This window comes from Notolepis coatsorum (assembly GCF_963971535.1).
Source record: "Notolepis coatsorum genome assembly, chromosome: 6".
NCBI lineage: Eukaryota > Metazoa > Chordata > Actinopteri > Aulopiformes > Paralepididae > Notolepis > Notolepis coatsorum.
Genome location: NC_140170.1, coordinates 51,571,033 through 51,596,108, shown reverse-complemented (window position 1 = coordinate 51,596,108; position 25,076 = coordinate 51,571,033). Strand labels below are relative to the sequence as shown.

The 25,076-nt window shown below is 44.3% G+C and overlaps 1 protein-coding gene across 1 annotated transcript in view; it reads left to right on the top strand.

The window, feature by feature from the left end:
- carmil2 (capping protein regulator and myosin 1 linker 2) overlaps positions 1-21,529 on the top strand; it is a gene marked incomplete at both ends in the record, with an annotated part of 72,672 nt that extends 51,143 nt beyond the window's left edge. Inside the window, 6 exons of the mRNA XM_084315560.1 lie at positions 1,331-1,399; positions 2,061-2,335; positions 4,313-4,433; positions 8,175-8,264; positions 17,164-17,262; positions 21,363-21,529. Coding sequence (XP_084171686.1) covers positions 1,331-1,399; positions 2,061-2,335; positions 4,313-4,433; positions 8,175-8,264; positions 17,164-17,262; positions 21,363-21,529 — 821 coding nt within the window. The remainder of the gene's footprint in view (positions 1-1,330; positions 1,400-2,060; positions 2,336-4,312; positions 4,434-8,174; positions 8,265-17,163; positions 17,263-21,362) is intronic.
- Positions 21,530-25,076: the final 3,547 nt, after the last annotated feature.

Genomic DNA, 25,076 nt, shown 5'->3' with positions numbered 1-25,076 from the left:
CGTGGCTTCAGTAGAGGGGGAGGGGCAGAGGACAGGGAGGCGTGTCTTCAGTAGAGGGGGAGGGGACAGGGAGGCGTGTCTTCAGTAGAGGGGGAGAGGTAGTTGAGGAGCAGGTTGTGGGTTTGTTTGTATGTATGAGTTGTTGTTTCATGTTATAATAAAACATATCCTCCCCAGTCTCAGGGTAGTTTATGATTGATGCGCCCCCTGCTGGTCTGTTAGTGTAGCTGCTGCCACTGTGAGGTAATGACCTGTTGATATAAAAGGTATCGTTAGAAAGAAAAAACCAGATCACACAACGCTTTAAGCTCCAAACCCATCAGTGTCACTATACACCCCTCCCTAACGTGTGCACACACACACACACACACACACACACACACACACACACACACACACACACACACACACACACACACACCACACACACACACACACACACACACACACACACACACACACACACACACACACACACACACACACACACACACACACACACACACACACACACACACACACACACACACAACACACACACACACACACACACACACACACTCACACACACACACACACACACACACACACACACACACACACCACACACACACACACACACACACACACACGACCACACACACGTGCACACACACACACGCACACGCACCACACACACACACACACACACACACACACACACACACACACACACACACGCACACACACACACACACACACACACACGACACACACACACAAACACACACACGTGCACACACACACACACGCACACGCACGCACACACACACACACACACGCACACACACACACACACACACGACCACACACACGTGCACACACACACACGCACACGCACACACACACACACACACGCACACACACACACACACACACACACACACACACACACACACACACACACACACCACACACACACTGTACATACACAGCCCTTCCCTTCTGCCACACCATTTAAAGTAAACAATGTTCTTGATTGGCTTGGCCTGGTGAATACTACAATCATAGCCATATCATAGCTTTCTTTCTTTCTTTCTTTCCTTCTTTCTTTCTTCTTTCTTTCTTTCTTTCTTTCTTTCTTTCTTTCTTTCTTTCTTTCTTTCTTTCTTTCTTTCTTTCTTTTCTTTCTTTCTTTCTTTCTTTCTTTTCTTTTTTCTCTCTCTCTCTCTCCTCTCTCTCTCCCCTCTCTCTCTCCTCTCTCTCTCTCTCTCTCTCTCCTCTCTCTCTCTCTCTCTCTCTCTCCTCTCCCTCTCTCTCTCTCTCTCTCTCTCTCCCTCTCTCTCTGTAGGTGCTATCCTGGATAAACCTGAACCTCCTCCTACCTTTATGAAGCTCAGAACTATGTCCACTTCATCAGGTAGCCTACAGACTGGATATATTCCTCTCTCTCTCTCTCTCTCTCTCTCTCTTCTCTCTCTCTCTCTCTCTCTCTCTCTCTCTCTCTCTCTCTCTCTCTCTCTCTCTCTCTCTCTCTCTCTCTCTCTCTCTCTCTCTCTCTCTCTCTCTCTCTATATATATATATATATATTCACCAGACAACACTAAATAGATGTTGACTGTACTCTAATGCAACATACAGTGTGTTGCTCCCGCATGGCCTCATCTCTCCGTGGAGATGGAGCTCCAGGGTCTTGCCTCTTCCAGGTTAGAATGAGCACAAAAGATATCTATGAAAATACTTTACGATTTCAGAGAATCGTGGATTCCCATGTTACATAGTGAAATTATTATGGCTAATCTTAATTCTTGTCTATAGAAAATGTTTAGCCATAGAGAACATAATATTTTTGGATACACAGAGGGGGTGGGCAGTTCAGAGCTGACTACCTGCCTGAAACAAATAATCAGATTACTTTCTGCTGATAAATGGACAATTAATGATTAACCATCATAAACTACCATTTAATGATGTTTAAGTCTTATCTCACAATCTAAACATTTTGAGTAACTCAACAGGTAAAATACTGTAGTATTATGGGTAATTTTTTCTCTGTTCACTGTCTCTCTCACTCATTCAGATACCAGACGTCCCACGATGGACCCTCTCCACTCTGAACCGCCCCTCCCTCCCAAGCCCCTCCTCCCTGAGCGTCCGGTTGGCCCCCTCCCTCCCAAACCCGTGCTCGCAGCCAAGCCCCCCCTCCCCACCCCCTCCTCTGCTCCTGCGGGAGGCCCCCCCGGGTCCCGGCCCACCGGCCCCACCTCCTCCTCCTCCTCCTCTGCTCCTCGTGGCTCCTCAGGGGGGAGCCAGCCTCTTCACCACAGCTTAGTGGACCCGGAGGCTAAAGCACAGGTACCAGTACCATACATCTGATGAGACAACCCCAAGCACAGGTACCAGTACCATACATCTGATGAGACAACCCCAAGCACAGGTACCAGTACCATACATCTGATGAGACAACCCCAAGCACAGGTACCAGTACCATACATCTGATGAGACAACCCCAAGCACAGGTACCAGTACCATACATCTGATGAGACAACCCCAAGCACAGGTACCAGTACCATACATCTGATGCGATGAGAAGTTACATAATACCAGAGATGAATTAGCTGTGTTTACATTCAGTAATACCACATATAGAGATACAGTGTAAGCCCCTTTCACACATGCACTGGACTCTGAATTTACTGTAACTGCACATTAACCGGAGGGGCTGTATGTTGAAACACAAATGTTCTAATTATTCGGCGCAGAACCCTCCCAGTGCCCCAGTCCTAAGTCTGACCAACAGAGCCCATGTGAGTATATATTTGTGGTGATCATTGTGGTGGGTCGCGAGCCGCCGCGGGGGGGGGGGGTGATTGGTGGAGGCGGGACCCTTACAAAAAACTGTTGTTGCTAATCATTGACACATGCTAGCCTGTAATAATCCCCCCCAGAAAAATCTACTTTGCATTTGATATATTGCAAATATATGCCATCACACACACTGGCATTTAAAGGGTTAGAATTATAAAATGAATATGTGGTGTTAAGATCAGGGCTGAAGTTGAATAAAATATTGTATTTTTTTCAATCTGACATTACAAAAAACAGAAAATCCATCAAAATCAGTGTTGTTGCTAATCATACATATGCTAGCCTGTTTTTTTAACAATAATTTGTGATGACATCACAAACACTGGCATTTAAAGGGTACAAATAAAAAAATGCCTGCACCAGAATGCAGGAAATGAAGTCTTTGTAACAAGAAATTTCCTGGTGGGGGACCCCCAGACCCCCTGCTTAAAAAGTGGCCTGACTGGGGCTATATTTTGCACTATAGTTCCTGGCCTGAATGATTTCCCCAGTCCGGCCCTGGTTAAAAGCCTCCAATGCTTATTAGTGTGTGTGCGTTTGAACATGTGCATGTTTCAACCATACATTTCCATTTATAAAAAATTAAAAAAATAATTATAATTTTTTATTTATTAATTTATTTTCACCTCCTATAATAGTGGGGGTCGCGGCTCTCTGACACCGTTATTTGGGGGTCGCGGCCTGAAAAGTTTGGGAACCCCTGGCTTAGTTCACTCTGTACGGAATACCATTGACCCTTATTTAATTGAATTTCAAACCTTTATTTTAACTCGGAAAAAAGTTGAGGCGTAGGAGGCACTTTCCGCTTTCTGAATCATTCCCTCGTTCTACCTCGGTGCCACCCCTCACCCAAACCAGCACCTCGGTGCCACCCCTCACCCAAACCAGCACCTCGGTGCCACCCCTCACCCAAACCAGCACCTCGGTGCCACCCCTCACCCAAACCAAGCAGAGTACATTCATAATGAGAACACGTCTGTCACAGAGAACTGCCTGCTGTGTGCTACATGTGTGAAAGGGCAACTCCTGGCAGATGCCCGTACCTTATTGTCTGGGCATTGTTCAGAGGTCATGTGTGAAAGAGGCAACTCCTGGCAGATGCCCGTACCTTATTGTCTGGGCGTTGTTCAGAGGTCGTGTGTGAAAGAGGCAACTCCTGGCAGATGCCCGTACCTTATTGTCTGGGCGTTGTTCAGAGGTCGTGTGTGAAAGAGGCAACTCCTGGCAGATGCCCGTACCTTATTGTCTGGGCATTGTTCAGAGGTCGTGCGTGAAAGAGGCAACTCCTGGCAGATACCCGTACCTTATTGTCTGGGCGTTGTTCAGAGGTCATGTGTGAAAGAGGCAACTCCTGGCAGATGCCCGTACCTTATTGTCTGGGCGTTGTTCAGAGGTCGTGTGTGAAAGAGGCTATCGAATACTATAGACTGTGTAGATGTGATCGTTCTCTCTATACCCCAACAGAAAGACCCTTCATCACCAGCTCCAGTCCCCTGCCCTCGCAAAGACACTCCCCCTGCCCCCTCCCCTCGAAGAGGTCCCAGCGCACAGGGCCGCTCTGAGAGAGCACAATCAGTCACTGACGGTGAGGTTGTCAGTTCGAATCCGCAAAATGTGTGCTGGTGTGTGTTACGTGTCACTCTATTTTCTGTCCTACTAATCGATGGGCTGACTGACGGCACCTGTGTGAGACTGTGTGGGGGGCGAGGCCAACTTCAGTAGAGTGGCTTGGGGAACAGCTTGGGCCCAAGTGTATTTCCTGTCAGCTGTTGTTTTAGCCACAGCAATGTATAGAGTGTCCACATGTGAAAGATCCTGCTCCTCGTGGCCCGACGCCATGTGATTCAGATGATGTTCTTATCTAGAACATGTGTAGATGTAACGGAGGTACCGCAGTCTATCCACAGTCACAAGGTACAAGTAGTGACGTGGCTGTGGACGTTAAGCGGTACTGCAAGTAAACTCACTCCCCAGAGGCATCCAGACCCAGTAGCAAGAGGTGAGTTCACCTCTTGGTACAGTGGTCTGTGATGTCGCCCCCGGTGCGGGAGACCGAGGTTCAACTCCCACTCAGGGCAATCCCTTAACAGGGGTCGAATCGAAACAAACACAACGCAGTAAGATCACACCGGCTACATATAGCACCACTGTAACTGAGGGGTACAATTCCCTGACTGTATTGAGAGTATGGTATTATTAAACCACTACTTAGTTATGTACTTTAATTACTGGCCATACAGTACATGAATATATATGGTGAACACCCACACAAGAATACGGCAATGACACATAAAGTTCTATTTAGAGGATATTTATTATTATCAGAGCAAGCAACGTTAAGTTACAGATTGAGAATTATACTCGCGCTTGTAAGGCGAAGAACACACGTAAAGTAGGTCAAGAGCGTAAGTCAATGAGAATAGTAAGATGGGTCTAAACTGACGCCACCTGTAGCATAGCAATTACATAAGGCACACTAGTACCAGCTGGAGACACTGGGGGGTTCCCTCCGGGTGTAAGCCGGCAGGGTAGAGGAATGTTCGGGTGAAAAGTCTGGGTCAACGAGGAATAACGAGGTTCCAGATACAGGAACCAGTGCAGTACTCCCTTGATCGGTAGACAAAGCAACAGCTATAATCCAGTATGCCCGACAGCATGGATGAAAGCTAGCCAGCCTCCTCCTAGAGGCAGGCTCGAGGGTGGTCCTCACTGGGGGTAGATCCCACACGATAGTGGGGTAGACGGTTCTCTGCTCCAGCAGTCACGGTACCAAAGCAATATAATCCAACCAGAAAAGGTTCTGCATTCGCCGGTGTAGATTCTCCTGTGCACTATCCGTCACATTAAACTAGGTTGAACTTGACGTTACTTCACTAAACTATGACACTTTACTATCCTATTCGCACATGTTCTAAGTGCTCTATTTAGGCGCAAGGTTGCTCACTTCACTTGGTCGTTGACTCGTGGTGAAGGCTTTTCTAGTAATGAACGAACAAGTGCTGCTGTGTACACCTGCGCCGTATTTATACGTAAGGTGAATTATCTAGTGCCAACCTCAGTTCTGTCTCGTATTACTGCGCAAACCTGGACATGTTGAGACATGCCTTGGCGTTGCCTTTGAACTTGCCATTGGGGGTATGGTCGTTGGCGCCTAGGGGTCGCTGTCCAATAGGAGAACGAATATTATGGTCTGGTTTGTACCCAGGTAAAGGGATATTCCGTGTATATATACAAAGAATATACAAGGGATATCAAACGATATACAAATAGTATACAAGGGATATCAAACAATAAATATATATATTCGGTTTAATCTGACCCTTTGTAACAACCACCTAGAGGCTCTGATATGTTCTGTAATGATGTTACAGATCCCCATCACTCTTTCCACTAAGTGCCAGTAATGTGTAAAGTTCAGTATTTCAAACCACCACTGAATATCAAATGCGGATGTTTTGGTAACACATGCCCTAGTCCTAGTGGCTCAATACTTTGAGCATGGACCACGCATGTTGAAGCATTTCGAGGGGGGAAACATATAAATCACGCATCCAGTGGCTAAATGCTGAAAATGTTGATGTAAGGGTCACATTGCCGGGATGTTGCTAGATAGCTAGCTGCACTAATGTTAGTTGGTTGCCAATGCGGTACTGATGGTAGTGTTGCCAAAGACAGGAGGATGGTAATGACTAGAAGACATACACATTAAATAACCATAGCTTGCAAGATTTTCAACCGATTTTCAACCCTGTTTGGTTTGTCAGAGATGTAGCTATTGTGGTAAATTCCCACAGAACTTCTACAATAATTTGAGGTTATTGTAGTACAGTACAATGAGATTGATTATCTGGAAGGAGGAGAAAGGGATCATATTGGTAGAATTTGTTGATCTCTCCATCTGACTTAAAGCAGATAAAGAATTAAACGTGTAGGCCAGACAAACCATGAACTATAGTCCAATTCAACATTTATTGGATCAGAGCCAGGAGACCAAGGTGAATAGGACAAAAGATTATCAGAAAACATTAACAGGGCTATCTGTGTACAGAAATTACAATCAGGTTTGCATCTCAAACCCCAACATGTACATAAAACAGTCACTTGTTAACATAATTTGAACATACATTGACCATGCTGCACACATTATACATGAGTAAATCTGGTTTCTAACATTAAGGATTTATACATTCTATTCTAACCAACCATGATCCATGATTTACTCACATAAAAAGCAGCACAGTCTCTCTCGGTGGTGGAGCGGTGGAGCCCACAGACCCCTGGGGTCGGTCCGGTCTGGGGCTCCCGAATTACCAATTTGTCTCCTCCTATATACTACAATTTCTAGCCAATAATAGAATACAGTTCACCAACACAGTTGATCCAATCATGCGTCTCCTGTGGGTGATCTCCTGTGGGGGCTGGCAGCCCCCACCTCCGGGCCGTGGCGACGCGATGGGACAGAGACAGAGGGGGCCCGTCGGTGGCCCCCGTCGGTGTGGTCCCCCGCTGAGCACAGAGGGGTTCCGCCGGTGGCCCCCGTCCGTGTGGTCGCTGTGTTGGGTCTTGTCTCACGAGTGGGGGCTGGCATGATGTCCTCTGGTGGGGGGGGGGTGTGAATACTCTTTGACCTTTTGGGCCATTACCATACAGTACTAATCTGGTCACATTAGGTGTGACCTTTGTCTATCCAACTGTCCCTGCGTCTCATTCCTCATTTAGCCCTGCAACCACTTCTGCTAAACAGTATACAAGGTTATTTATGAAATTCAACTCAATATTTACCACACTATCATACTGCATACTTATAATGGACTTTCATATGAAAATAATTTCAACATGTCCAAGCATCCTGAATCATAGCCACGTTAATAACGTTCACAACAAACCAAACCGTTGAAAATGTAGCAAGCTATGGTTATTTCAATAGTACATGATGCACCATAGACATTCAAGTTATGAGTGGGCGTGCTGCCTGTGACAAGATGGCCGCCGGTGAACTACACTGGAGACTCCGCCTTGCACCATCTAGTTATATATATCTATGGTGGGAACCCTTTGGCTGTACTGTGTAGACAGGGAGTGTATCAGCAAACACTCCCAGGAAATACACTGGAGCCCATTTAGGATGTCTATGTTGTCAAGTTAGAAAATGTTTATATGTGGCTACTCTGTGTGTGTGTGTGTGTGTGTGTGTGTGTGTGTGTGTGTGTGTGTGTGTGTGTGTGTGTGTGTGTGTGTGTGCGCGCGTGTGTGCGTGTGTGCGTGTGTGTGTGTGTGTGTGCGTGCGTGCGTGCGTGCGTATAACTCTTTTTTTTGCCTCCTTCAGAAAGTCTTCCTAAGCCACGCCCCCGCATGAAGCCGCTCCCACAACGCCGAGCTGTGTCTGTCCATGAGGACACTCTGGCCATGACACAAGGTGAGTGTGTGCATGTGGTGCTTGTGTGTGTTCAATTTGAGTCACGGGGGGCGACAGTGGCTTGGGAGGTAGAGCAGTCATCTGGTAATCCGGAGGTTGCCGGTTCGTTTCCCGCTCCTCCCGGGCAGCGTGTCGAAGTGTCCTTGAGCAAGACACTTAACCCCTAACTGCTCCCGATGAGCAGGTTGGCACCTTGCATGGTTGCCTCCTCCGTCGGTGTGTGAATGTGTGAGTGAATGTGTAAAATGTGAGGAACAAATTGTAAAGCGCTTTGGATAAAAGTGCTATATAAATTCAGCCATTTATTTACCATTCACACAAAGAATGACTGACACATGACATCATCATCACGGCATCACCTATAAGGCATCTCCTTATAGGAGATAATGTCATGCCATCTTTCCCCCCAGAATCAGAGGTTATTCTTCTTTTTTTTCCCTTTATTTAAAAAAAAATCCCCAATCCAGTGTTTTGATTGATTGATTGAAAACCTTATTAACAGATTGCAGAATGGGTACAATACAGTACGGCTCAATACAAACAATTGTTAAGGGGATGCAGACCAGAAAAATACTTTTTATCTTGTTTACATCAGGGTCCCCCATTTTCAATTCATCAAGACATTTATGACATACATGACATACAGATATACAGTACTGTTTAAGAGAAAAAGATCATAAAAAAATATATACATTTGAAGGGGAAGAAACTGTACATTGGAGGGGGTTGGGTGGGTGGGGGGGGGTTTGGACATTTACCAGGGCCAGTTTCTAATTGCAGCCACCCGTAGGTGTTTTTTGAGAGTGTTTTTGAAAGTGGGTAGTGATTCACATTCCTTTACAGCTGTGGGTAGGGCGCTCCACATTGATGTGGCATAATTGCGAAACGTGTTTAGTCCCTTGTTTGAGCCGAATCTGGGTTGAACATGACTTGTGGAGCTCCCTCTGGTGTTGTGATCGTGAAATTCACTGACCTTTGGGAAGTATTTTGACATGTACATGGGTACCTTAGTGGTGTAGTGTATCTTGTAGACCAGGCCCATTGCAAGTTGCTGTACTCTGTCGTCTACTCTAACTCTAACTCTAACTCTAACTCTAGGTTGTCAAAGTGGGCAGGGGTGAGGTGGGTTCTAGGAGTCAGGTCAAGCAGTAGTCTGACCAGTGACCAGTTTGTTTTGTGATGTTTGTAATCTTGTTTTTAGCGCCTTTGAGGTGCTTTGGTACCATGAGGTGCAGGCATAGTCGTAGTACCCTTGAATGAGTGCTCCTGCCAGAGTCTTCAGGGTATTCTTGTTTACTAGAGAGGAGATCCGGTACAAGAATCTTGTTCGTTGGTTGACTTTTTTTTATTACATTGGTTGCCATTTTGTTTACTAGTAATAAATGTAAACAAACCAAATACAGATTCAGAACATATTGAACTCATTTATCCCTTGTGTGGTGTTCACGTTGTTGTTACTCACACACTGTTCATGGGTCTGGTGGACCCCCGACATTATTGCGATTTTAAAACAATAAAGCCATGACAATGAATGTAAAAATGCTCAACAGATGTTAACTTTATCTAAATTACAAGCAATCTAGACAGCATACTGTATATGGCTAATGTTTGCCATTTACTTTGATCATATTTATCAATAAAAGTGCTATTCATTTTTTGGGATAAAATGTGATGTCTGAATTCATCCACTGTGTATGACAGAGTTGAGTTGCTCAATTATTTTAACAAGCATTTTGTTTGTTCTGGCTTTTTTTTTTTTTTTTTACAATGTCACAAACTCCTCTGATGCCCTGGTCTCACTTGATATTGAGCTTCCTTCATATAGTGAGTTTAACTTTCAGCCCTTCTCTGTTTACGGAAGTGCATAACGCCCTTATGTCCCTGGATCCTAAAAAAAACGGCAGGGCCAGATAATCTGGATTCATTTTATTTAAAACTTGCTGCTGATTTCATTGCGGAACCACTGACCTACACTTATAATTTAAGCTCAGGAAATTCCCAAAATTTGGAAAATGGCTCACGTTTTCCTCCTTCTAAAAGGTGGTGAACCATCGAGCCCTAACAATTATAGGCCAATTTCAAATCTGTCTCCCCTAGCCAAGATACTGTTTCCTAGCTATATGGATAATATGATCTATGTCTCTAATTCTCATATTGGCGCATTCTTCCAATTCTCCTCTCACAATATTCACCCTCACTGAACTGAGTCATCTGAAAATGTGCTGATTTGTGATGTCAGAGAGACTCAGCTGCATGAGACTCTGCTGAGACACACACACACTCCACACAGTTCCCACCGTGGTTGGAGCCCAGGCTCAAAACGGCTTAAGATCTTGAGGTAGGAAAATGCTGTTTTTGAGGACTTGATTAGAAATACAAAACAATGAATAAAATAAAATAAGAAATTACAGAGGTGTTCCATAGACTCACAGGGATTGTGTAAAAGTGCCCAAATAGTGAAAGAAATAGTAAAATAGTTCCCCTTTAAACAAAAAGGCGATTTTATCCTGTTTTCAATCTGGCTTTAGAAAATCCCACAGTACAGTCACAGCAGCTACAAAAGTAGTGAATGATGTAATTGTGGCTCTAGATAATAAACAACACTGTGCTTCTCTGTTTATTGATTTCTCTAGGGCTTTTGATACAGTGGACCATGAGGTAATGAGGTGTAGGCTGATTAGTGCTGTCTGACTCTGCTGTTGGCTGGTTCTGTAACTACCGTTCTGACAGGACAGTGACAACACTGACGGTTGTTCCTCTGATGTCTTGTCTGTCCACAAGGCTCTGTTTTAGGCCCGTTGTTATTTACAATTTATATAAATGATGTAGGTAAAAGTGTCCAAAATACAAATTTACATTGTTATGCTGATGATAGTTATTTATTGTTGTGCGGCCGGGAACCTTGTCAAAGGCTGTGGATTATTTGCAAATTGCTTTTAAGGAATTAGAAATCCAACTCCTGCAGCTAAAACCATACTTGAGGCTCGTCGCTGCCACTTTTTTTTGCCAGTGCTGGATTATGGCGATGTATTGTACATGAATGCCTGTTCTACCTCCTTGCATAATGCTTCACTCTACTTATCATGGTGTCATCAGATTTATCACTGGCTGTGGATCACTCACGCATCATTGTACTTTATATGGTGTCATCAGATGTATTACTGGCTGTGGATCACTCAGCATCATTGTACTTTATATGGTGTCATCAGATGTATTACTGGCTGTGGATCACTCAGCATCATGGTACTTTATATGGTGTCATCAGATGTATTACTGGCTGTGGATCACTCAGCATCATTGTACTTTATATGGTGTCATCAGATGTATCGCTGGCTGTGGATCACTCACGCATCACTGTACTTTATATGGTGTCATCAGATGTATTACTGGCTGTGGATCACTCAGGCATCACTGTACTTTATATGGTGTCATCAGATGTATTACTGGCTGTGGATCACTCACGCATCACTGTACTTTATATGGTGTCATCAGATGTATTACTGGCTGTGGATCACTCAGCATCATTGTACTTTATATGGTGTCATCAGATGTATTACTGGCTGTGGATCACTCACGCATCACTGTACTTTATATGGTGTCATCAGATGTATTACTGGCTGTGGATCACTCACGCATCACTGTACTTTATATGGTGTCATCAGATGTATTACTGGCTGTGGATCACTCAGCATCATTGTACTTTATATGGTGTCATCAGATGTATTACTGGCTGTGGATCACTCAGCATCACTGTACTTTATATGGTGTCATCAGATGTATCACTGGCTGTGGATCACTCAGCATCATTGTACTTTATATGGTGTCATCAGATGTATTACTGGCTGTGGATCACTCAGCATCACTGTACTTTATATGGTGTCATCAGATGTATCACTGGCTGTGGATCACTCAGCATCATTGTACTTTATATGGTGTCATCAGATGTATTACTGGCTGTGGATCACTCAGCATCATTGTACTTTATATGGTGTCATCAGATGTATTACTGGCTGTGGATCACTCAGCATCATTGTACTTTATATGGTGTCATCAGATGTATTACTGGCTGTGGATCACTCAGCATCATTGTACTTTATATGGTGTCATCAGATTTATCACTGGCTGTGGATCACTCAGCATCATTGTACTTTATATGGTGTCATCAGATGTATTACTGGCTGTGGATCACTCAGCATCATTGTACTTTATATGGTGTCATCAGATGTATTACTGGCTGTGGATCACTCAGCATCATTGTACTTTATATGGTGTCATCAGATGTATCACTGGCTGTGGATCACTCAGCATCACTGTACTTTATATGGTGTCATCAGATGTATCACTGGCTGTGGATCACTCAGCATCACTGTACTTTATATGGTGTCATCAGATGTATCACTGGCTGTGGATCACTCAGCATCACTGTACTTTATATGGTGTCATCAGATGTATCACTGGCTGTGGATCACTCACGCATCACTGTACTTTATATGGTGTCATCAGATGTATTACTGGCTGTGGATCACTCAGCATCACTGTACTTTATATGGTGTCATCAGATGTATTACTGGCTGTGGATCACTCAGCATCACTGTACTTTATATGGTGTCATCAGATGTATCACTGGCTGTGGATCACTCAGCATCACTGTACTTTATATGGTGTCATCAGATGTATCACTGGCTGTGGATCACTCAGCATCACTGTACTTTATATGGTGTCATCAGATGTATTACTGGCTGTGGATCACTCACGCATCACTGTACTTTATATGGTGTCATCAGATGTATTACTGGCTGTGGATCACTCAGCATCATTGTACTTTATATGGTGTCATCAGATGTATTACTGGCTGTGGATCACTCAGCATCATTGTACTTTATATGGTGTCATCAGATGTATCACTGGCTGTGGATCACTCAGCATCATTGTACTTTATATGGTGTCATCAGATGTATCACTGGCTGTGGATCACTCAGCATCATTGTACTTTATATGGTGTCATCAGATGTATTACTGGCTGTGGATCACTCACGCATCACTGTACTTTATATGGTGTCATCAGATGTATCACTGGCTGTGGATCACTCAGGCATCATTGTACTTTATATGGTGTCATCAGATGTATTACTGGCTGTGGATCACTCAGCATCACTGTACTTTATATGGTGTCATCAGATGTATTACTGGCTGTGGATCACTCAGCATCACTGTACTTTATATGGTGTCATCAGATGTATCACTGGCTGTGGATCACTCAGCATCATTGTACTTTATATGGTGTCATTAGATGTATTACTGGCTGTGGATCACTCACGCATCACTGTACTTTATATGGTGTCATCAGATGTATTACTGGCTGTGGATCACTCAGCATCACTGTACTTTATATGGTGTCATCAGATGTATCACTGGCTGTGGATCACTCAGCATCACTGTACTTTATATGGTGTCATCAGATGTATCATTGGCTGTGGATCACTCAGCATCATTGTACTTTATATGGTGTCATCAGATGTATTACTGGCTGTGGATCACTCAGCATCATTGTACTTTATATGGTGTCATCAGATGTATTACTGGCTGTGGATCACTCAGCATCATGTACTTTATATGGTGTCATCAGATGTATTACTGGCTGTGGATCACTCAGGCATCATGGTACTTTATATGGTGTCATCAGATGTATTACTGGCTGTGGATCACTCAGCATCATGGTACTTTATATGGTGTCATCAGATGTATTACTGGCTGTGGATCACTCAGCATCATTGTACTTTATATGGTGTCATCAGATGTATCACTGGCTGTGGATCACTCAGCATCACTGTACTTTATATGGTGTCATCAGATGTATCATTGGCTGTGGATCACTCAGCATCATTGTACTTTATATGGTGTCATCAGATGTATTACTGGCTGTGGATCACTCAGCATCACTGTACTTTATATGGTGTCATCAGATGTATCACTGGCTGTGGATCACTCAGCATCATTGTACTTTATATGGTGTCATCAGATGTATCACTGGCTGTGGATCACTCAGCATCACTGTACTTTATATGGTGTCATCAGATGTATCACTGGCTGTGGATCACTCAGCATCATTGTACTTTATATGCCAAGGTAGGCTGGCTGTCCTCGTCTGCTCGTAGGCTTCTCCATCGGTTTACCTTTATTTATAAAGCTTGTACCTTTATACCTCTGTACATATCTCACTATCTCTGATCATCTAGTTTATAAATCATGTACCTTTATACTGTAGTAAAATCCCACAGACTTCCTACAATAATTTGAGGTTATTGTAGCACAATACAATGAGATTGATTGTCTGAAAGGAGGAGGAAAGATTCATACTTGATAGAATGGTTGGTCTCCTCATCTGGCTTAATGCAGATGAAGAATAAAACGTGTACGCCAGACAAACCAGAATTGTAGTTCAACTCAGCTGATTTATTTGATTAGAGCCAGGAGTCCAAGGTGAATAAAAGGTTGACTTCTACATACAAAAGATGTAACAGCTGTCTGTTGTACAGAAATATCACAATCAGGTTTGCATCTTCAAACCTAAATACTGCACATCAAACAGTCACTTGGTTAACATAATTTGAACATACATGGTTTACTGTACACATTATACATGAGTAAATCTGGTTTACAGATCAGGGATCTGTACAACATTACTCTAATCTATAAACAACCATTTGGTGTTTCCCATGATTTTACTCACGTAAAATGCAATCAGCTCACAGTTGTTTCTGGGTGGTTTCGAAGCGGTGGGGGAGCCCCCAGACCCCTGGTTGGTGGTTCCGGCCTGAGAGCTCCAGAATAACCCTATGTAGGGCCCTATATACTATCATTTCTAGCCAATACTACATATCGCTGGTCCAATCCAGCGTCTGCTTGTGGGGGTTGATCTCTTGTGGGCGCTGGCAGCCCCCCCCCCTGGGGTTGTGGGGACGTGATGGGACAGAAGGGGCCCATCGGTGGCCCACGTCCGTGTGATCTTTTGCTGAGATGAAGGGACCTGGCTTGTCTCACGAGGGGGGGTGTGACATGATCGCTTTAACCCTTTGGTATGGCTATAGATGTCTAATATCATCCAAGTACAGTCAGTGCTTTCTAAGACTGATACCAGACATCATATAAGACCTTTTGATACTAAACAGTTGATTAATCGATTACTTTGTTTGTGAGTTAGTGTCCATGCTTCAACAAGTCTAAACTGGTCTGCCCTGTGGTCAACCCAGCTTTCTCTGATCAGCATTTACATATAGTCAGTTCGAGAAGGTGTCGTTTGTTCTCTAATTTAGTCATTGCTTGAGTGGGGGTTGAAATAACTGTTGCAGCTGTTATCTGATGCAGCTGTCTCAACTGACAGTTGAGACTGTTTAACCACTGAGTCCACTCTGCTATTGAAAGGTACATCTGGCTTTACATTTTATGGTTCTCTAATTTATTCACCCATATTAATTATGAAATTCATCGTCAATATTTACCACAATACCTCTGTACATATCTCACTATCTCTGATCATCTAGTTTACAGCTTGTTACCTTTATACCTCTGTACATATCTCACTATCTCTGATCATCTAGTTTACAGCATGTACCTTTATACCTCTGTACACATCTCACTATCTCTGATCATCTAGTTTACAGCTTGTACCTTTATACCTCTGTACATATCTCACTATCTCTGATCATCTAGTTTATAAAGCTTGTACCTTTATACCTCTGTACATATCTCACTATCTCTGATCATCTAGTTTATAAAGCATGTACCTTTATACCTCTGTACATATCTCACTATCTCTGATCATCTAGTTTACAGCTTGTTACCTTTATACCTCTGTACATATCTCACTATCTCTGATCATCTAGTTTATAAAGCATGTACCTTTATACCTCTGTACATATCTCACTATCTCTGATCATCTAGTTTATAAAGCATGTACCTTTATACCTCTGTACATATCTCACTATCTCTGATCATCTAGTTTATAAAGCATGTACCTTTATACCTCTGTACATATCTCACTATCTCTGATCATCTAGTTTACAGCTTGCGATCTCAGGATTATCTGTATGCCTCAGTCCCCAGAACTCGCACTGAGTTTGGGAAGAGGGCTTTCATGTACTCCGCTCCCTCTACTTGGAACAGACTTTAAAAAAAAACTCTGAAGCTACAGGCCACCTTGTCACCTTGCATGATTTTAAAGTTCATGTCACAGACCTTGCAACGTCTGAATTGAGAGTTTGCAAATGCATTCAATACACGATGCTGATGCTGCGTGTTACTAATGTTAAGGATCTGGTGGTGCTTTCTTTTTTATCCTTTTATCTGTTTTCACCTATTCTCCACTTTTGGGCAGTGTGCACTCAATGCAAACGTGTTCTTCTATATGTTCTTCACAGAAAACAAGCCAAGGCCAAAGAGTCTCAGGTTGAAAGAAATATTCAATCATTTCTCTTTTAGTAAACATTGAAAACAGGTCACACAGACCCAAATACCACACAAGGGTTAAATGTCCATCTGTGTAACCCTAACCCTATAATATGGACCTCAGAAGAGTCCATTTATTTCAACCATAAACAAAGCACTAGAGCTAGTGTGTTTCAGCAGTGAACATACCCCCCACCCCTCTCTCTCCCCCTTTCTCTAATTTCTCTCTTCTCTTTCTCTCTTTTTCTCTCTTATCTTTCATTCTCTCTCCCTTTCTATTTTCTCTCCTCTCTTTCATTCCTTATCTCTGTCTTTCTTTCTCTCTCTTTTCTCTCCTCTCTTTCATTATTTCCCTCTCTCCCTTTCTCTCTTCTCTTCTCTTTCATTCTTTCTCTCTCTCTCTATTTTCTTTTCTCTCTTTCACTCTGTCTCTCTCTCTCTTGATTGATCTCAGAGTTGAAGGCGGTGTTGCAGAGGTCACCAATCCGTAACCGTGGCAACAGAGGGGACCTGCCCACCTGCACTGAAGACACGCCCACAGGGGAGGAGGGAGGTGAGGAAGGGATGGAGGAGAGGAGAGGAGAGGAGAGGAGAGGAGAGGAGAGGAGAGGAGAGGAGAGGAGAGGAGAGGAGAGGAGAGGAGAGGAGAGGAGAGGAGAGGAGGGGGAAAAGAGGTGTGGCAATCAAAATGCACTGTGGATGATGTATTGCCGGTCTGATGTATACCAGAGCCAAATAGGCGTGGCCATGATTCCTAACTCAAGGCTGATACACAGTGTAGCCTCGTCTTTTTTTTTTTGGTCCACTTTTTTCTCCTCCATTTTTCTATTTTTCTCCCATCCCAATTTAGCCGTGCCAATTCTCCCCTCCCCTGTCTTGATCGTTGCTCGCATGTGCCCCCCACTGGCCAGTTGTAGGGAGGATAGAAGCCCATCACGTGTCCCCTCCGATACACGAGGAGGCAGCCAGTCACATCTTTTCACCTGCCAGCGCGGACTCTCATTGGCGAGGACTCAGTAACGTGTGGGAGGCTCACACTGCCCCCCGCCATTTTCCTGTCTCTGCTGTGCAGGTGCCCTGACCGACCTGTAGGAGTCGCTGTCCACAATGTCCAGATTACCACCCATCGACTCCCCTCCCGCTAACTCTGCCAATTGAGTCAGTATGACGGCCGGCCCAAGCCGGAGGCCACGCTGACAGCCGGATTCGATACCGGTGTCTCTTGCGTTGGTGACGAGCACAATGTCCGCTGCGCCACCCAGCCGCCTAGTGTAGCCTCATCTTGAGAGTGCAGTCTGGCCAGGCTACCGAGCTAATTGGCTACACAACTAACATTAGTTGCCACTCAACATAAACAACCTTTAGTTGGAATGAATAGAAGACTTAACTTCTACCCCTCTAACTTCCCCTCATTTACATCAAGTAACGACAAGTTTACAATCAACAGAAAAGACAAATAAACAAACAAAGTCACATAACACCATTATTTTTTTACAACACAATACAAATTTAGGCCCCGTTTAGACGGAAACGCTAGCAGGTGAATCCGCAAAAATACGGAAACGGCGTTTTTACGGGGTGAAACCGTAAAAAAGTGAGACCACCTTCCAGGGTGGAATTCCTAGATTCCTTTGCGCTATCATCTAAACTGTCAAACCGCATAAAACGATGACGTCAAGGCTCTCGTCGCGTGTACTGCTTACATCACAGGCATGCGCCAGTAGCCTAGAAGCGTAAATAAAGCATGTCTGATTCTATCCATGGCGATCACCTGAAGGCTACATTGGCAGTACTTTTAAATACACAAGAATCTGTCCCGCGGCGTGACTGGACCCACTGTCTGTGAGTGACTCTGCTTTGGTCCAATCACATTCCCCACCCACAGTCTGCGAATCAGAGGCAGAGTAGGGCGGGTCTTCACAGCACGTCATGTGACATATGCGCCAATCGTGTGACAGCGGGGCTCCGTTGTCTCGAGTTGTTACAGCCTCGTCTGCACGGAGAATTCCACCCCAAAACGCTCGTCTAAACGCAAAATTAAAAGTGAAACCGTAAGACGACTTTTGCGGTTTCTGTTCAGACTCTCTCCGTCTAAACGTAGCCTTAATCAGTTAAAATAATCACAAGTTGACACACAGTTGACATTACTCTTGACTGTTGGAAGAACCTCCAACTTTAGAGTGAGTTGGAGGTCATAACATGGTACTGTAACGTGCGAGTTACCACGTTTTTAAGGAGTCCGTCACAGCCCAACCTGCTGTCACCGGCTACCATACTGTCCCGTTCTGCTACTGGAGGAGGCACCAGCTGTCATACTTGTGATATCAGGGCCTGTGCTGAGTTGGTTCTTGTGTGTTACTGTCAGAGAATGAAGCAGGTGGCAAACTCACCACCTGACCAAAGTAATTGACCTGACTGAGCAACCGGCATTGTCATCCGTAGAAATACCTAAACATAGGGCGGCTACGTGGCGCAGTGGGCAAGGCGCTCGCAACGAATGCTGGAGACTGGGCTCGAACAGGATGCCTCCTGTTCGAGCCCCGCTCTCCACATTGCTTTCAGTTTAGCTGGTCGTCCACAGTAATACACATTGGCCGTATTACGGGGAGGGAAACTGATGGGTGGGGATCGGCCGTTGTGGACAGCGACTCCTACAGGTCGGTTGGTGCGCCTGCGCAGTAGAATCAAGAAGCGACGGGGGCGGGGCCCCTCCAAAGCCCAGACCCCCGACGCTGAAAGATTGAGCCGCGCAGGTGAAAAGATGCGACGGCTGTTACCTCAAGTACCGGAGGGGACTCGTGCTATGTATGACTTAGTCCACATTGCAGCCGGCTTGTGGGAGGCAAGAAACAGCGTTCGAAGACAGGGGAGGGTTGAATTGGACGATATGAAAATTGGGATGGGAGAAAAATAGAAAAATGGGAGAAAAAGTGGATAAAAGGACTTCAAAATTGCTGGATGCAATCCTACCTGGAGGGGAGAGAACAGATGGTGGAGGTAAACGGTACTCTACCCCACCCCCCCTCCCAGTGAGCTGTGGTGTTCCACAAGGAAGCATAATAGGACCGCTACTGTTCCTAATTTATGCAAATTACATGTCATCAGCTTGTGACTGCAACTTGTTCCTGTTCGCGGACGACTCAGCCATGCTGGTCTCTGACAAGAACAAGTTACCATACTCTTCGGATAGAATAACAAACTCAGCAAGGCCAACAGCTTCTCTGTTACAGTGGGTGACAATATTGTCACAAGGAAAGAGAAATTACATACCTGGGTTCCATCCTAGAGGCCAATCTTTCCTGTGACAAAATGGCAACCAATGTAATAAAAAAGGTCAACCAACAAACAAGATTTTTGTAATGTACCGGATCTCCTCTCTGGTAAACAAGAATACCCTGAAGACTCTAGCAGGAGCACTCATTCAAGGGTACTACGACTATGCTTGCACCTCATGGTACCAAAGCACCTCAAAGGCACTAAAAACAAGATTACAAACATCACAAAACAAACTGGTCAGACTACTACTTGACCTGACTCCTAGAACCCACCTCACCCCTGCACACTTTGACAACCTAGGATGGCTTAGAGTAGACGACAGAGTACAGCAACTTGCAATGGGCCTGGTCTACAAGATACACTACACGACCAAGGTACCCATGTACATGTCAAAATACTTCCCAAAGGTCAGTGAATACCACGACCACAACACCAGAGGAAGTTCCACAAATCATGTTCAACCCAGATTCGGCTCAAACAAGGGACTAAACATGTTTTGCAATTATGCCACATTAATGTGGAACGCCCTACCCAGTACCCACAGCCGTAAGAAAATATTGAACCCCCCCCACACACACACCCACCCCCTCCTAATGTACAGTTTCCTCCCCCTCGTATGTATATATTATCTGTTAGGATCTCTGGGTATCAGTACTGTATATTTGCATATCTTGTATGTCACAAATGTAACAGTACTGTATATTCTGTATGTCATAAATGTCATGATATATATCTGTATATCTGTATGTCGTGTGTCATAAATGTCATTATGAATTGAAAATGGGGGACCCTGATGTAAACGAGATGAAAGTCTTTCTCTGGTCTGCATCCCCTTGTATTGAGCCGTACTGTATTGTACCCATTCTGCAATCTGTTAATACAGTTTTCAATCAATCAATCAGAGCCCCTGGCTAGCTTTGCTAGTGGGGCTAATGGACCTATCTCAAGCCTATTATTGTCAGAGGAAAACAACAGTTGTGATTGGATCAAGAAAAGAGGGTGGGTTGAGATAGATCCATTGTCCCCCACCCAAGATAATCGGGGGGAGGACTATGGATGTTTTTGGATGTAAATCAGATGTTTTTGGCCGGCCAAGTGAGCGGTGTTCCCAGGTTCTGTTCTGATTTACATCTGATTCACAGTTCACCCATGTAAACTAAACCACTCCTTTTCTCTCTGGTTTCTGTCTCCTTCAACAACCCAGCTGGTGAGGTAGTGAAGAGGGGAGAGAGAAAGGAGGAGAGGGAGAAGATGAGAGGAAGAGAGACGGTGGTCAGTGGACCGCCAGCTACTGTGGCGGAGAAGACGCGGAGCCCAGCGGAGAGGTGTCCACCCACACCCTCAGCCCCGGCCCTTTCTTCCCGCCCTGCCGCCCAGATCTCCCCCTCCCCAAACCCAGAGAAACCCCAAGACCTCCCAACCCAAGAAAGGTCCCCCAGATCCTCAACCCAAGAGAAGTCCCCGAGATCCCCAGGCACAGATCCCCCAGCGACAGACACGGGAGACAGCACAGAGGGAGAGGAGAGGGTGACGGCGGTCTCTAAACAGCACACGACGCAGCAGGAACCAGCAGACCAAAGAACTCAACCCCCCCTCTCCTCACACACACACATGGACTGACCCGAGAACTGAGCCCCCCCCCCCACCTCTCCCCACATGGACTGACCCGAGGAGAGAGAGAGAGATCTAGAGAAACCAAGAAGGAGGGGACGATGATGTCACTGGAATATCAGACACGGGTTGTATCAGAGTAGGCTATGTATAGGAGTTATTGGGGATTGTGTGCGTTATATACTAATAATAATAATAATAATAATAATAATAATAGCTACTAATAGAATAATAGCTCACAACCCAGGTTAAGTTCTTAGTCAAGATCCTGATCATAGATATCCCTGTATACCTGAGTAAGCACAATATTCTGAATAATACCATGGAATGTGAGCTTATTACACAGACTGCCTCAGTAACCTGGATAATATTGGCATATCAAAGCTATTTGTGAGTTCATCTGACAAAAGATTTAAATATTTAGGATATCAATTACAATAAAATTCTGAATGTTCTGACAAAAAGAGTTTGGCCAGATTATACCTTGGACACAATTTTGCTGCGTCTTCTCTAGAACTAAGACGAGTTGGCTGTAAATAAGGAACAATGTCCTCCATAACATCAATCAATCAATCAAATGTATTTATATAGCATATTTAGACATGACGCTTGTCAACCAAAGTGCTTCACATAGCTAAGAACAAAGAAAAGTATAGAATAAACAGAAAAAAACAACCAGCGGATAGACAAAGGAAAACAGAACAACACGTCAACAAGCAAGGCAAGAGTCGGAGTGAGTCAGGGAAGGCCAGGCGGTATAGGTGGGTTTTGAGTTTAGATTTAAAAGACTCGATGGAGGTGGCAGATTTGATGGACATGGGGATGCTGTTCCAGAGGTCAGGGGCTGCGACCGCAAAAGCACGTCTCCCCCTAGACTTGAAATTAGACCTACGGGTGGTTAAGAGACCCTTGTCAGACGATCTGAGGGCCCTGACGTTGGTATATAGGGGGTGAGGAGGTCTGCTAGGTAAGCAGGGGCCTTAACATCACCGTGGTGAGATGGTCAACGTTCTAAAGATCAGTTGGCAGAAAATCATCAGTTGCTTAGCAACAACCATGGAGCAGGATTGTGGAGCCACCAGGGCAGAACATGCATAAAACTGTAATGGCCAAACTCCATCTATGGCTCTAAACTCTTATCTATGGCCTCTCTATCTATCTAACTAACTATCTATGCAGGCTCTAAACTCTATCTACTGTATGGCTATGAGCAGTGGCATGAATCATCAAACAGGTTTCTTAAAAGTATCTTCACTTTGGTTAATCTCAGTGCCATTAGAACATCAGTGTCCTATAACATTGCATCTCCAATTCTGCCGTTTCAACTATAACAGATCTGGACATCTTCCACATCTAGGTGACGTCTCGTGACTCCGGGACCAGGTCTGCGAGCAGCAACAATGATAATACATTAAAATGTCCTAAATAGATCAAGAGAAAAGTCAGATATCCCTGCTGCTGAATGGAACGATTCTTAAGAAAATACCAGCATAGTAAAGTCTTTGAAGGTACATATATATGGTATAAGTAGAAGTGAGCCTGTTAGCTTCCATAATGTCTGCTCATCACCATTTCAGTTGGTTTATTTAGTTTTGCATGAGGCTGTGCTTACCTTGCAACTCCCACTGAGAGCAATACAAAGGTTGAAAGGTATCTCTATGATCCATCCAACAACACCACCAGGAGACCTCAGCTTGAAATGTATCTCTACAATTTTTTCTTCGTCTGAAAATGATTCCAAAGGACTGTGTTGAAGCAGAGAGAGTCCACTCGTCCATGTACTCTAACACGCCTTTATTGCAGGCTTCTATCCGAACGGTTCCCCAGGTTCTGATTAAGACAAGATGGACGACACACAAGTGTCACAATGATGAATAACTGGTATTTTCCTTTTAAGAATGACTGGAAATGGCCTCCTTTTAGACATTCTACATTGAATTCTGTCTAAGATATCTTGGGGCCCTGCAGTCATTGAACTTACGCAGCACTTAAAGGACAATGTAAACCTCCAGTTCCAATGAAAATCATTTATCAAGGTTTCCATGACGCTACAGTGGTAATATGTGGTCAACTAAGTGCGTTTACATTTACATAGTATTTTCATATTCTGTCTGACAACACAGTACAACATGGCATTTTGAGTATAGTGAGGCGGGAGGATGCTGTGTAAAACATCCCGTCATGTTTGTGAAACGTTCTGCCTCTGAACCGTTTTTAAGTCAAAGCAGCTACTGATCAGCAGGTACAAGTCAGACACAGGATCTGTCCTCTCCTAGCTCCTCCCCTCCTTTCCTATCTTCTCATCCCCTCTTCTCTCCTGCCCCCAGTTCCCGGCCATTATGAAGGCAGCTCTACCCTCAGGTCTGACTTCCATGACATCACTAACCCCTCCTTCGCTCTCCTCCTGGCCAGACTCTATTTCCTACTGTAATGTGTTTGCCTTGCACGCCAGCCAGAAATATGTACAAAATACATGAAGGGAACAAAACAAAAAATACAAACATTATGAACAAAATGTAAAAAGAAAAAAAGTGTGTAAATCCAAACCTATAGTTGTTAATAATTATTAAAAAAGTTGATTGAAATGTGTCATAATCAATGGTGTCCTGTTAGTTTGTTTACATTAAGAAATACAAGCTCAGCAAGTGTGTTTATTCTGTATTAGAACTACCAAACTTATACTGCAAGTTGAGTGAAGCATCTTCCAACATTAAGAAACAAATTACATTACCACAAAACAAGCCATCCATCCATCTCTCCAATACATCCAACCACCCATCCATCAATCAGTGAGACACCAATTAAGCAAAACCAGTTTTATTCTGTTAGATTACAGTGGTGACAGCTTCCTCGGTCGATAGCCTTCTTCGCTGCTCCTATAGCCATGTCTGCGTTTTGTCATTAGTTGTTGATGAAGCAATCATTTGGTCGGATTCAGGCCTCCCACGCACTGGCTGTCACACTGTTTCACCCCGTTAATGTACCCGGACGGAAGAATGTACAGGAAACGTCTCTTTTATCATTACAGAATGGTTATTTCCATAAACATAGCATCTCGTACCAAATGAAAGTCCTTGATGGTGTCTTTGATGGTGTCTGTGATGGCGCGACCGTCAACGGCTGACCCATATAATTACTAGCTCGTCGGCTATCTCTTCCTGAATGTTGACGTTATCTTCCTAGCTCTGAATGACCTTGGCTCTCTCTGGCTTCTTATCTCTCCCACAGGCCCCGTTTACAGAGAAAATGTCTGTCTCAGTTTTAGAGTTTAACACACACAGAGGGTCCGTTACAGTTTTTTTCGATTGCTTAAGCACGATTTTGAAAACATGGCCCGATGTTTCAAAACACTACACACAATTAGCACAACCACACACACAATTAGCAGAACAGCTCAGATCCTTTGCTAATTGAAACACTCTGAAACGTTAGGTTATGGCTATAACCAAGTTCTGTGAGTATTGGTGACGCTCGGCGTCA